The 14,352-nt window shown below is 39.6% G+C and overlaps 1 protein-coding gene across 1 annotated transcript in view; it reads left to right on the forward strand.

Annotated features, from left to right (window-relative positions):
* The window catches only part of lrpprc (leucine-rich pentatricopeptide repeat containing), a 133,554-nt gene that overhangs the window by 29,869 nt on the left and 89,333 nt on the right, over positions 1–14,352 (forward strand). The window contains exons 7-11 of the mRNA XM_080200647.1: positions 1,981–2,107; positions 4,524–4,668; positions 9,515–9,672; positions 11,472–11,577; positions 13,139–13,246. Of these exons, the coding sequence (XP_080056773.1) occupies positions 1,981–2,107; positions 4,524–4,668; positions 9,515–9,672; positions 11,472–11,577; positions 13,139–13,246 (644 nt within the window). The remainder of the gene's footprint in view (positions 1–1,980; positions 2,108–4,523; positions 4,669–9,514; positions 9,673–11,471; positions 11,578–13,138; positions 13,247–14,352) is intronic.

The following is a 14,352-nucleotide window of genomic DNA, read 5'->3' on the forward strand; positions in this document are numbered from 1 at the left end:
TTCGATAAGGTCCCCCATGCAAGACTTCTTGAGAAAGTGAGAGGGCATGGGATCCAAGGGGCTGTTGCCTTGTGGATCCAGAACTGGCTTGCCTGCAGAAGGCAAAGTGTGGTTGTAGATGGGTCTTTTTCTGCATGGAGGTCGGTCACCAGTAGAGTGCCCCAGGGATCTGTTCTGGGACCCTTGCTGTTTGTAATTTTCATAAATGACCTGGATGAGGAAGTGGAAGGATGGGTTGGTAAGTTTGCCGACGACACAAAGGTTGGTGGTGTTGTGGATAGTTTGGAGGGATGTCAGAAGTTGCATTGAGACATAAATTGGATGCAAGACTGGGCGGAGAAGTGGCAGATGGACTTCAACCCGGATAAATGTGTAGTGGTCCATTTTGGCAGGTCAAATGGGATGAAGGAGTATAATTTCAAGGCTAAGACACTTAGCAACGTAGAGGATCTGAAGGACCTTGGGGTCTGGGACCATAGGACTCTTACATCAGCCTTGCAGGTAGAGGATGTGGCTAAGAAGGCATATGGTGTACTGGCTTTCATCAATCGAGGGATTGAGTTTAGGAGTCGGGAGCTAATGCTGCAGCTGTATGACCCTAGTCAGACCCCACTTAGAGTCCTGTGCTCGGTTCTGGTTGCCTCATTACAGGAGGGATGTGGAAGCTTTTGAAAGGGTGCAGAGGAGACTTACAAGGATGTTGCCTGGATTGGGTGGCATGCCTTATGGGGATAGGTTGAGGGAGCTTGGTCTTTTCTCCCTGGAGAGACAAAGGATGAGAGGTGACCTGATAGAGGTGTATAAGATGTTGAGAGGTATAGATCAGGTGGATTCTCAGAGGCTTTTTCCCAGGGCCGAAATGGTTGCTACGAGAGGGCACGGGTTTAAGGTGCTGGGGAGTAGGTACAGAGGAGATGTCAGGGGTAAGTTTTTCACTCAGAGGGTGGTGAGTGAGTGGAATCGGCTGCCGTCGGTGGTGGTGGAAGCAAATTCGATAGGGTCTTTTAAGAGACTTCTGGATGAGTCAAATGGGACTTAATAGGATTGAGGGTTATAGGTTAGCCTAGTAGATAGGGATATGCTCGGTGCAACTTTTGGGCCGAAGGGCCTGTTTGTGCTGTAGTTTTTCTCTGTTCTATGTTCTAAAGTGTGTAAGGAGCACCTTGGTCAATTGGCATTAACTGACCAACCAATTACACCCTTTTCACCTGTAATATAAATTGTTGTGATCGTTTAAAATAGGCATTCTTGAGTTTGTCTTGGTAAGTGCAAGACTACAGATCCTGCCAACGTGTCTCTTTTCAGCAATATTCAAATTCTGTATGACCAAATAACTTAGATTAATAGATCATTTCTATTGTTCATGATGCTCTGTACCAGATTGCAGATTTTTTTTAAGGAATTTTTGAATCGATAGGCAATGATGTTGGGATTTATTTGACTGTGATAAAGAAGAATATGATGCCTATGCTAAATAGTTATATACGTGGAAGAATACTACTGTCCCCGGTTGTCTGGAAAAATTAGACACTTCAACCAGTTCACACATCTCAAACCTCAAACGAAGATCCCATTCATTGAAGAATTGGGAATTCTTCTGGTCCTGACAATTATTCTCTTGGTTAACATTCTTCCCTCCAAGAAAGCACGATAAATAATGAATAAGATTGATTAATTGTCGCCGTTATTGGATCTAAATATGAATAAAATATTTAGCTACATAACAACAGTATCTGCACTTCAAAGTGACTTGGTATTGGTATTGTAAAAATAAATTGTTTTGCTTCTGCTCAATGCACTAATCAAATGCTTTCTGTCTTCTGAATAAATATACAATTGACTATTTGATATTGCCATTGTTCAATTTAAAGTAATAGGAAAGCTTCTGTTGAATGGATTAATGCAAATGGAGGAAATATGTATTTTCTGGACATTCTGTTTCATCTATCTAGTATTTTAATTCATAAACTTCTATTTCAGTGACATGGAAAGTGCAGAGGGCATTCTAACTGTAATGAGTGGTGCAGGAATTGAGCCCGGTCCTGATACCTATGTTGCACTGCTGAATGCATACGCTGAAAAGGGAGATATTGAGAACGTGAAACAGGTACAAAACAGAACAACATCTGTTTCTTGAATTTGAGTCCAACTTAATTCATAGAATCATGCAGTACAGAAGAAGCCCTTCAGTCCATCGAGTCTGCACCAACATGTGTGTAGCACCTGACCTCCTCCCTAATCCCATTTACCAGCACTTGGCCCTTAGCCCTGAATGTTATGTTCTGCCAGGTGCTCATCCAGGTACTTTTTGAAGGATGTAAGGTAACCTACCTCCACCATCCTCCCAGGCAGTGCATTCCAGACTGCCACCAGCATCTGGGTTAAAATGTTTTTTTCCTGTCCCCTCAAACCACCTGCCCCTCACCTTGAACTAGTGTCCCTCGTAACTGATCCTTCAACTAAAGGGAACAGCTACTCCTTATTCATGTTGTCCAAAACCTGGCCTTGAATATAATGTTATTTATATAGAAACATTATGTATCCTCCAGAATGTATAGTTTTTGCTTGAAAAATCCTAAAAATTCAGAAACATTGTGTTTGTGGTAATGCTTATGATCTTGAGCATCAGTTTATTTATTACTTTTAATGTTTAATCATTTAGTCAAAATGTCATTATTTTGAAATCGCCTCCATTCCCTAATATTGAAAACCCAAGAATATAGACTTTCATTGCTGAGAATGTTTTTGAGTGAAAGCAGGCCTAAAATTTGGTTTCACTGATGCAAAAATCTGTAACTTCTGTAAGCATGATGTAGTTAAAGGACGATGGTGTTGAGGAAGGAATATTTTCCAATTTCTGCAGCAGTCTGAGATGTGTAACGTTGGTGTGATGCAGCTTAGTCCTCAATTTTCTTAGCAACAAAGCATTTACTTTGGCCCCACTGTCAGAAGAAAACGTCCTGTTGCACTACTTAAAATGTTCTGTCTCCTTCATCAATCGATTGCTGATGAGTGCAGAATTATGGGTTGAATCACCCAGTTAATCCGTGCTCATTAGCAATTGGATTGACAGTGATGAAACTCATTTCACATAGTATCCTTTCAACCAGCACAGAGACATTTTCATTTGGTCAGATCAGGAAGGGATCCTGTTGCGCTACATTAGTCTGCACCTTCTGCAACTCTCTCATGTAGAATGAAGCCTTGTTCATTGCTGCAATTCTCACTGGTAATTTTCTTGTTTATGAGTGAAGTATCTATCCATCCCCCATGAGGCTGAAGGGAAGGAATTGGAAGACAAATCAATTTGACATGAAGCAAACATTTAGCACATCATTAGCAGAGTTTTGATTTGATTTATTATTATCACATGTATTGGGATACAATTAGAAGTTGTTGTTTCTTGCATGTTATGCAGGCAAAGCATACTGTTCATAGAGAAGGAAAGGCATGCAGAATGAAGTGTTATAGTCATGGTTAGGGTGTAGAGAAAGATCAACTTAATGCGAGGTAGGTCCTTTCAAAAGCCTAATGGCTGCAGGGAAGAAGCTGTTTGAGCCGGTTGGTGCATGTCCTCAGATTTTTGTATCATTTTCCTGCTGGAAGGGAGTTCTAGGCATTGTTTGCTGGAGGAAGCAGTGGGTGTGCTTAGAGGCACGGGAAGAGGGAAATTGTAGTTGCTAAAAAGAGGGAACAGACAGATGAAAAAACCTAAATGCCTGCTCGTGCTCTCCCTATGTGAAGCTTTCATTCTCTACTTAGTTGACATTAATTTCAACTATAAAAATCATTATATTCACTCTTTCATAACCTGCCCTTAAGTGCAGGTATTCTGATGTTGAATCAGTTTCATTTTAAAAATGTAAAAAAAAGTGACTCATTGTTTGCAGCATACGTGTTTATCCTATAATGAAATTTCCTGTAACCTCCATTGACTAAATTAATACTATGAGAAAAAATATTTATATGCATTTTGATTAAAATTGCCATCTGGTTTGTTATAATGATGCACAATTTTTTTGTACGCTCACTGCATAAATACTTAGTTAATAAACAGTTCTTTCTCTCTTCCTGCTCAATGTGTGTATTACCTGATCCGTTGTCCTTTTTGAGTTGTAAAAAATAGCTATGCAAAGACTAACAAAGGTGAGGGGAAGTAAATGGGTTCAGATTTTCAAATGTAGTGCATCTGATTTTTTTAAGTGTGACTTTTAAAAACAAAATTCCCATACATATATTTTCTAACCTGAATTTAAATCCGAGATGGTAAGTTGGTAATCTTTCTTCAAAATTATTTTCTTCTGATTTAGGTTCCATAAATACTATATTTTCTAAGTGGTTACCTGATTAGTAATTGATAGGGTAACAGGTTAAAAGAGCTGATTATGTCAAGTTGGGGAATAGGGAAAAGATTAAAAGGTGTTGAAGGAAAGAAAAAATCTCTCTTAGCACTGCCCTAAGATATTTGTGTGATTTGAATCTAAAACCTGTTTTTGTGTGCTTAATCTTTCCCTTGTTGATAGACACTGGAGAAAGTTGAAAAGACAGATGCCAGCCTGATGGACAGGGACTTGATGCAAATTATCTTCAGCCTGGCCAAGTCTGGCTATCCACAATATGTTCAGGATATTGTGGAGCGGATGAGACATGACAGGGGATATGTACCAGGCAAGTTCCACACTGGCAGTGCTTGTGCATGGTGTTCAGTTGTGATTCCTCAAACCTTATTTACCTTAAAACACTTGGAATTTCGGTAAGAGTGCATTAAACATTAAAGAATCGAAAATTAAAACAAATCCTCTTTTGTATTTGCACGGATGAAAAATACCATCCGATCCTGATGTATCCTCTTAGGGATGTCTAAATGTGAATATTGGATAAAACATCCTGTCCTGCACTGAAGACTTATGACTAAATCTCTAGCTTTTTGTTATTTAAGTACTCGGAGGAGGTGTGTATTGTATTTGTAGCACTTGCTGCAAGATAAAAGAATGGAAAGTGAGAGCATATGGGTTTTGGGTGAAACAACAGGTTTATTAGGAAGCTGTTCACTCCTGTGTAGCTGGAATTAGACTGAATAAAGCCTGCAAAGTGGCCAATAATGTCATGGATTCACCATGTGACCAAACCCTGAAAGGGACCATGCAACACACAACTCTAATATCTAACACCCCTCCCTTTTTACTTCTAAGGCCCCTTAACAATAATTATGATCCTGTTACATAATTATCAGAAAACATGTACATACATTGGCAGGCAAGTTATCATTACACAGTAATTATGATGCTGTTGACAGGAAAGGTGATCTGGAGACAACCTATTCTGCACTGGATGCCTGCACACTTCAGGAATCTGGTTTTCCTTGACCTTCGAGGTACTCTCAGGGTTTGTAGTAAGTGTTTTTTGTCTCTGAAGAAGGTGCAACAGTCTCTTCAGCAGAAAGTAGACTAGCAGCAAAATGCTCACCAGTGATCTCCAGGTCGGCTAATTGGTCCAAAGTTGTAGTTAGTGGCAACCATGAACATGAATGAGCCCGCAAAGTCGAAGTGTAAATGTTGTCATGGCATTTTAGGCCTCTGCAATAAATGTAATGGGGACAATGGCAGTGCGTTTCTTAACTGTGCGCAGGACTGGCACAGTCTGGCCGGTTCCTGTATTTGGGCATCAAGTCCAGGCCAGTACCTCTTCGCAAGTTCCTTCTTTCAAACTGTACCTGGGTGTCCTTCATGTAAATGTTCCAGTATTCTTTGTCACAAGTTTGGAGGAATTATTACTCGTGTTCCACAACAGACATCTGCACTGTACTGTCAACTCAAATTTCTTGGAAACATATGTTTTTAAATTGGGATGTATTCCTGCCATCCTTCCCTTCAATACCATTTCCAGTACCTTCCCCATCACAGGATCATTTCTGATATGTTGTTGGACTTGAGCAGCAGTTACTGGGATATTGCATACTTGTAAAAAGCAGAAGATACTGGAAACACTACTTGGTGGCACGTGTCCATCAGGTAAAAGTAAACATCACAATGCATCTGCATTGGCATGGCTTTCGGATCGACGATATCTGATTTTGTGCAAATGGTTGGGACGGCATTGACGACCATTGCTAAAGTCTGCTTGCAACAATAGAATACCTTTGTGTGGCCTGAAGATGATTGTTAAAGGTCGGTACTTCGTCAGTAATGTGTAATGATGACCATAACAATATTGTTGGAACTTTCTTTGTCCAAAAACAATACTTCCTTTCCCAACTGTTTGGCATGATTCCGCACTGGTTTGGGTACATGATACAAAATCTATTGGTCTTTCTTCCCCAGAAGGTAGTATGTGTGACACCACTGCTCCAAATCCGTATGGTGATGCATCACAAACAATTTGTAGTGATAACTTTGGGTTGAAATATACCAACTCTTCTGACTTTTTCAGTATGGTGACACGGTGGCACAGTGATCAGCACTGTCGCCTCAGTGCCAGGGACCTGGGTTCGATTCCCGGCTTGGATCATTGCCTGTGCAGAATCTCCACATTCGACCTGTGTCTGCATGGGTTTTCTCTGAGTGCTCTGGTTTCCTCCCACAGTCCGAAAGATGAGCTGGTTAGGTGTATTGGCTATGCTAAGTTCTCCCTCAGTGTATCTGAACAGGCACCGGAGTGTGGAGACCAGGGGATTTTCACAGTAACTTCATTGCAATGTTAATATGATGCTAATAAATAAATTTTATTAAATTCTGTGCTAGATTTGCCGCAGAATTTAATTAATCCGTGGAATGATCTTAACTGTGTAACAGTTATTGCTCGTGGAGTTTCAGTATACCTTTCATCTTTTAAGGTACATTGTGTAAACCTTTACTGTTAATGATATGGCCTAGATATTGGATAGATATCTGGAAGAAATCACATTTATCTTTCCTGACACGAAGGCCATGTGTCAGAAGCGTTGTGAGGTTGTTTCAAGATTACATTAATGTTCTTCTTCATTTGATATGGTTGACTTTCAACTGCCCTTGTGCAACTCGGGATGGGCAATAAACGCTGGCTAGCCAGCAATGCTCTTGTCCCACAAATGAATAAAAAAAAATTTGACCTTGTAATTAAGATGCCGTCAAGATAGTATTATACCTCTGTAGACTACTCAAAATCTGGCCCATTGACTGTTGAAATAAAGCGGGTGCTGATGTAATTCCAAAGAGGCAGTTGTTTGTAATGGAACTGACCTTTATGGATGATGATGATAAGCAATTGTTGAGATTCAGCTGCAACATTCATTTGCAAGTACTATGACAAGCGATTTTGCTGAACTTCTGTCCTCTTCGTAGGCCAGCAAACAAATCCACAATCAATGGTAACAGGTATTGATTTGCATAGAGAACTGGATTGATTGTTGTCTTGAAATCTCTGCAAGTACATACAAGGCTGTTCTGTTTCGCTACAGGCATTATAGGGGTTGCCCGGTCACTGATAGTGACGGGTTCTAAGACTCCTGTGTTTACAAGTCTCTTCAATTATAATTCTACCTATTGGATGTATAGCATAAGGTACTGCTCTAACCTAGAGACTCTGAGGTTGGTTGTTTGGTTTAATCTTGAGTGACAGTTGAACTTCTCTCATTGGTCTCAATTCTGTGGCAGTGTGAGCTGACTGTAGCAGTTCCTTTCCTCCAAAGACTTACTGCAGTGCAAAAATCTTTTCTCTGCCACTCTACCTCCTTGCCTATTCCAGTGGTATATGTGGCGAGCTCTGCAGCCTGAACTCCTCAGCTGCAGGTTTAATTAACTTTTTTGCCAAACACGGTCTGATCTCAGGTGCTGTTGCCGAATCCTTTGTTGATCTTGTCCGGTGTCTGGACTTCCAGTTGTCTTCCGATTATTTCAATTTTGCTTGTATATTTTGAGTTGAAGAGTTAAAATCCTACGCTGTTCACTGGTTTTCTTTCAAAGCCTATGCTGTAAACAATATGCAAAGGTATGGAGAAAAGGGCAGCGGAATGTCACAAAGTCATCATGTTCATTTGGAGAGTCAGTGCAGGCGTGATGGGCTGAACAGCCTCCTGTGTTACTTTTGTGATTCTGTGATTTCTTATTTCATAAGAGAGAAATAACTACTCTTTTTGGCATCCTGGTAGTATCCTTCAGTGGTTATGTTTCATGGTTTTGATTTGTGGATTGGAAACAGCACAGAATTTTCTGCTAATTTGAAATTATTAAATTTTGCTTTACTGACAATGAACCAGAGGCACAATGGTTAGCGCTGCTGCCTCACAGCACCAGGGACCCGGGTTCAATTCTGGACTCGCGTCACTGTCTCAGTGGAGTTTACACGCTTTCCCTGTGTCTGCATAGTGCCCTGATTTCCTCTGAGTCCAAAGATGCGCAAAGGTTGACTGGCCATGCTAAATTGCCCCTTACTGTTCCGGGATGTGTATATTAGAGGGATTAGCAGGGTAAATGTGTGGAGTTACGGGTATAGGGCCTGCGTGGGATTGTTGTCGGTACAGATTTGATGGGCTGAATGGCCGCCTTCTGCACTGTAGGGTTTCTATGAATGGACCTCACTTACATTTATGATGTATAACGTAAGGAAAAATTCTGCACAAAATGTTTGCTTTCAGATTCTTTCAGTAGTTTTGAAGGATAAAGTAAGACAACACAGGATAATGCGAGTGCATTTTTCAGGTATTTCAAGTCACATCATGTAAGGACATGGTATAATTTAAGGGGCTCTGTTTCCTTTTTGAGATTGTCCCTTTGTATCGGCTGGTGCAAAAGTGCAGTTCATTTGCAGTATTCTGAAAACAAATTGTGAAATGTTAACAATACGCTTGCCTTGGTAGTTGGTCAATTTAAAAAAAATGGCATGAGAAATCGCATTGGTTAAGAGGGCCCTTTGGAGGAGGGATGTGGGATGGTGGGGGGGTAGTCCTAACATTGGACACATTCACAACCCCTTCCCAGGGCTAGTTTCTGAACAAAGGCTCCCTATCAAATGTGAAGCATAACCAACCATCCTTTTGGAGGATTCCATTGTACTCACCCAAGTAGTCAAGTCAAAAGTAAATTGATTTTTGCTTGGAAGTGGAGAACGTTGTTTGGGTACTTCTGGGCAATGAAATGGTGCACCATAAGTAGAAACATGAAAGTTGAGATGGATGTATAGGGCTGAAACAAACTCTAACAAAAGGGAGGACTGTATAATAGGTTTTGCAATTGTATGGGTACACATGGGTCTATAGGGTTTCCTGTTTTTAATTAGATTTTGTTGATTTTTTTTGCAAGATTCAATTCATTCTTGTGAATCAGGTTGTTGGATTGCAATACTGCACACTGCCTATGTGAGATGATGCACAATTAAAGCAGACTCAAATAGCTGATCAGACTTCTCACCTACACATTGTTTAAATGGTCACTAAGGATGTTTTACAAAGCAGATGTGTGCTTCATAATTACAATTTGTTGGTTGTGGTTCAGCAATTATTGTAGAATAGCTTATTTTTCTAATTTGTTCATTGTTACAGATGCTATGAATCTATGTTTGAGCCTGATTACACAAGGTTTGGAAGAAACGGCTTTCCAGGTGTTGAAAACCTTTCCCACGTTTCAGCCTGAGAATCAAAATGGAGATTCGTTAGACCTTGGTAACTTCTTTATCCGGCACTGTATTAATCTAGACAAGGTAAGGCCAAGTAACTTGGCGATAAGCACACAATTTTATGGTACCAAATCAATGTTTGTATTGTTGTCAGTTAAATTGGTAACTGTAAATTTTGCACAAGTCAGTACACATTAATTTATGCTTGGGTCATATTCTTAGTTCCCAACCACATAATGCTCCCTTTGTAATGAATACCGTTAGTATTTCACTCAATTCGTACAGCATCCAAATTGCTCTCTGCCTCAAATACTCCATTTTCCTCTAGGACTTTCTTAACATGCTCTTTTTTTGACTTCTCCCCTTGCACAGCACAACACCAGCAATATTACTTTTGTTCCGCCACTGTAACTTTGTCTCCAGAGTATCCCAAGTTCCATTCTTCATTCATTCCTTTTCCCTTGTTTACATGTTGTTTCTCTATGATATTAATGGACATTTTGTCTGTTTCCATATGCATGGCGATAACATTCAGCCCCATTTCACTTTGTTATCCACTTGATGTCACAGCCATCACAGTTATTGGATTGTATGACCAATAGCAAGACTTGGATGACCTAGCTGCCTATTCAGTACAGGATCTCAGTCTTCAGCAATGCTCCCTTAATTTTTTCCACCCATGTGCAGAATGGATTTTACAAGCGCCTATATCAAGATAGAGTGAAAAACCTATATATAGCATACATCTTCAAAATGTCACCATAGATATGGAAGGAGAACAAAGAATAACATCACTAACCTTTGGGATGATAACATGTGAATGCACAAATTAAAAAGTTTATTGATTCAACTTTAAATTTATCATGGTGACATTTGAACTCTGACTTTGAGTTTTAAGTTGAGCACTATAACCTCTGCATCACCTTACATTTGTTTGTGTTTGTATTGTAGCTTGTATTTTGGTCCTTTAACAGAGGAAAGGTTGAATTGGTAGCAATGGCTCAAGACGAGGCTTTTTTGTTTTCATTTGACAAGCTCAAAAAAAGTAAGGACTTAAACCAGCTATGAATAGTGAGGTAACTAGCTTCGTCAATGCTTCACATCAAAAAACACAATCAGGCAGAAGTAAGTGTGAATTTGGGGAGAGTTTGCCTTTTGTGAACTGAGTGTGAAGATCAGAGACAGTCTCTGCAAATTAAATGAATACTGAAGATGGAAGTTACATGTGGGGAAGAGTGTTGTGATGAAGATAAATGGAACTCCTGGAGGGAGAAGGATTGTTGACTGCTTTGGTGAAGTAGTGGCATTTATTTCACTTAGTGTTTTTCAATTGATAATTGAAAGTAACTAAACTTGCCTCTTTCCCCGCCCTGCCATCTCCACTGAGTGGCAGCAAACTTTGTTTAGCCATCATGGGCGTGGCTGTAATAATTAGAGATATGGTATGTGATAGGACTGTAATGCAGTTGTGTAGGCACACAGCTTCAGAGGATCTACTAGTCTTCAGGTAACTCAGCCATACCCTTAAAGTCAGTACCCTGAACAGATTGGAGTGCTGCTTGCTTCCATCAAGGTTGGAAGCTTTCATAAAATCTTGCTGTCAATCAAATTTTTTTTTTCTCTTGCTTAATTTCTATTTCTGTTATATGAAGTACCTTTGGACATTTTCTTGTTTAAAGGTGTGCTATAAAACTGGTAATTGGTCGCTGGGTATAAGTTGATTCTTCTCCTGGATGCTTTTCACAATTGATTGGACAAGTGTGGATGAGAAAAAAATTCACCCACCCATTATTACATCGTACTGAACCATTTCCATTTGTCATTTGGGTGCTCATTTTCTTTGAGGAAGAAAATGATTTCTACTTTTTCCTGTTGTATTTTAGCCAATAGAGAAGTTGTGTCACTTCTGTGAGGGACTGCAGGAGGCCAGATTGCACTCGACTCCTTTCCAGTTTGCTCTTCATTGTGCGCTAGATGCCAGAAAAAACGGTATGTATTATATGTAAAACTTGAAGGTTGGGAGATGTTGATTGCATGAAAATTGTTGGTCTTTTCTGACAAAGCCATTCATCATAGGCTTGTGTGAAGTTTAAAATCATGAACTTTCTTAAGGGAATTTCCATACCTTTAAAGAAAGGTGTTTAGAGCATGCTACACAGGAGTATACGGATGAGTTGTTTCCTGCTTTCTATTTTTATTTCCAACCCAAGATCTCCTTTGTAATGCTAAATTGGCTCCTAAAATTAGAAGGTAATTACATCTGTTGATAGCAAATATTTGTCAAAGTCAAACCAAGCTTAATGATACTACATGCACGGGGAGGGGGGGAGCGGGGTGTTAGATATAGGCTTTAGTTTGCAGAGGAAACTTCTGCAATCAGACTGTTCGCAATGTCTCTTCGCATTCATAACAAACTATAGTTTCTATAAGTGGGTCTGCATTTCCTGAGCTCAACTTGGGATCTTAGATGTGCTGTGAGTAGGACTTGTGTGTCTCAATTTAACAATTACGTTTACACAAAAACAAATGCAGATGCTGGAAATATTAATCTGAACTGACAAAATAGCTCATTGATCTGAAATGATTACTTGTGTTCGATGGGAAATATGGTTGGGGACCATGTCAATGATAGCAACACTACACTTTGCATTTATTTCTATAAATTCAAAGAACAAATAAAATTGCAGCACAAGACAGGCCCGTTGACCCTTTAAGCTTGCCCCAACCATAGTGCCCAACTGAACCAAAACACCTTGCCCTTCCGGGGATCACATTTCTCTATTCCCATCCTATTCGTGTATTTGTCAAGATTCTCCTTAAATGTCACTACCGTATCTTCAGTTTGAGTAAAAGTAAGCACGAAGACTAGCTGCACAAATGCACTTGACATGTATGAGAGACTTAGATCAGCGGACAAAATTTCAAAGTATCTTCCCAAAAGAGGGTTTCTTTTCATCTCCGTAAGCTTCTGATATAGAATGACGTAGGAGTAATAGCATTCCTGTTAACATCACATATCCAAGTTTTGCCTTTGACATAACTAAAATCTGCAGCATAATAACCCAGTTAGCAGGCCTCTAAGCAAAGTTGTTAATTGAACCATTTTAAATGCGGGTTTTGTGTGATTCACGCAGTGCAACCGTAGTGGCAAGTAGTAACGATCCAAGTATAATTCCTTCTCTTCTGTTTGTATGATGCTAAATTCACAGTATGACGGGGAAAGAAAATGTTTAGTTGTTAGCAGTGTTCTTATTTTCAAAGTAAATTTAATTTTATGCATTGTGTCAGAGTTGGTGGAGAACAAGTGAAAGAAAGGCAGTGCATCAACCAAAATTAAATCTTGTGTGAACCAGAGTTGTTCATCTACCTGAAAATAAAATTGTACTTAATTGGAGGAAAAATCAGCTGCATGGTGCTCTTAGGATGGGTTGCACTTAGAGCTTAATTGTTCATAATTTATTATCAAGTCTTGGGGTGAGACATTATTTTACTCTGGTATATTTCTGTTTAGCACTTGTGATGATTAAATAGTTTCATTTTATATTTCTAGAAATGTCAATTGAGCTGATGACGATCATGCAGAAGAAAGGTTTACCTGTCAGGCCCCATTATTTTTGGCCTATGCTAGCCCAACATCAAAAAGAAAAGAATGTACAAGGTTTGTGATATTCTAACATTTCATTTGCTGAATATTTGCAATAAGATAGCAATTATTTGTCATGGTTGGGGTAATTGAGAATTCAAATAAGTCTTCAAAAATCTCATAAATAAATGAGACTGATCTTAAGTGCAAAGTACTTTTCGTATCAATGTCTCAAAATCTTGCAAAGCAGTAATTTAAAATCCAATTTTTGGTCCTTATTCTATTTCATTCCCTGAGTAGCTTGTGTGCCTGCCATTGTTTCATAACTAAGGGCCCAATTTTACCATCAAGTTGCACCTGTTTTCTGGCGTGGAAACTTGGTAAAGTTGAACGTGAGGCGAGTAGCGCAATCTGCACCCATTCCCCCTTTACCAAGAGCTATAATGGCTACCGTCGGGATGCAACATTGATTTAAATGGAGTTGGGGTTCCACTCTGCATGCAATTGGTTGGCGGGGGGCAGGGAGTCAGTTATGTTGTGGGGTTGGGGGGAGGCACTATCTGGCCTGGGAGTGATGTGGCAGGAGAGCGTTTTAAAATTTTTTTTACTGTGCATGCGCAGTTGAAGCCTCCGATTGGAGCAGTGGTGTTTCAAGTGCATTTAGCTCTGCCCACAGGCTTGTGCAGCGCAATTCGGAATTGTTGATTTTCTTCTTTCAGGCAAAGTACGTAAGAGGGCACCAGAGAATGCATCTAAAAGTTGGATCTTAAACACTCCCCGATCTAGTCTGCCCAGCACTTCAAGTCAAAATAGTAAAATCGGGACCTACGTGTTATCCTTAAGATGAACATTGATTTTATTTGGCATGTCGTTATAATTAAAATTTGTTTCTTAATACTGATTGATTGCTCTTGTGTAGTTCACACTTAATCACAAAAAATTCTTCTTTAAGCTCTCTTAAAGACAGGTATTACCTTCTAAGTTTTAAGTTTGTCTTTAAGCAGTATATTAAAGAGTAGAGTTTGATTTTTTTTACACAATTCATTAATCTTTTCAAATGCAGTGTCTGATATTGGGAAGCATTGTAGTCATTTTGCACCAAAAGGTGTCCTATGCGTATGAAGGAGATTTTCTTAATTGGTATTGAATAAGGAGTTATAAATTAGGCAATGCACTTTGAG

Source organism: Carcharhinus amblyrhynchos, chromosome 12, assembly GCF_965287045.1.
Source record: "Carcharhinus amblyrhynchos chromosome 12, sCarAmb.v2.hapA, whole genome shotgun sequence".
In the NCBI taxonomy this organism is placed as follows: Eukaryota; Metazoa; Chordata; class Chondrichthyes; order Carcharhiniformes; family Carcharhinidae; genus Carcharhinus; species Carcharhinus amblyrhynchos.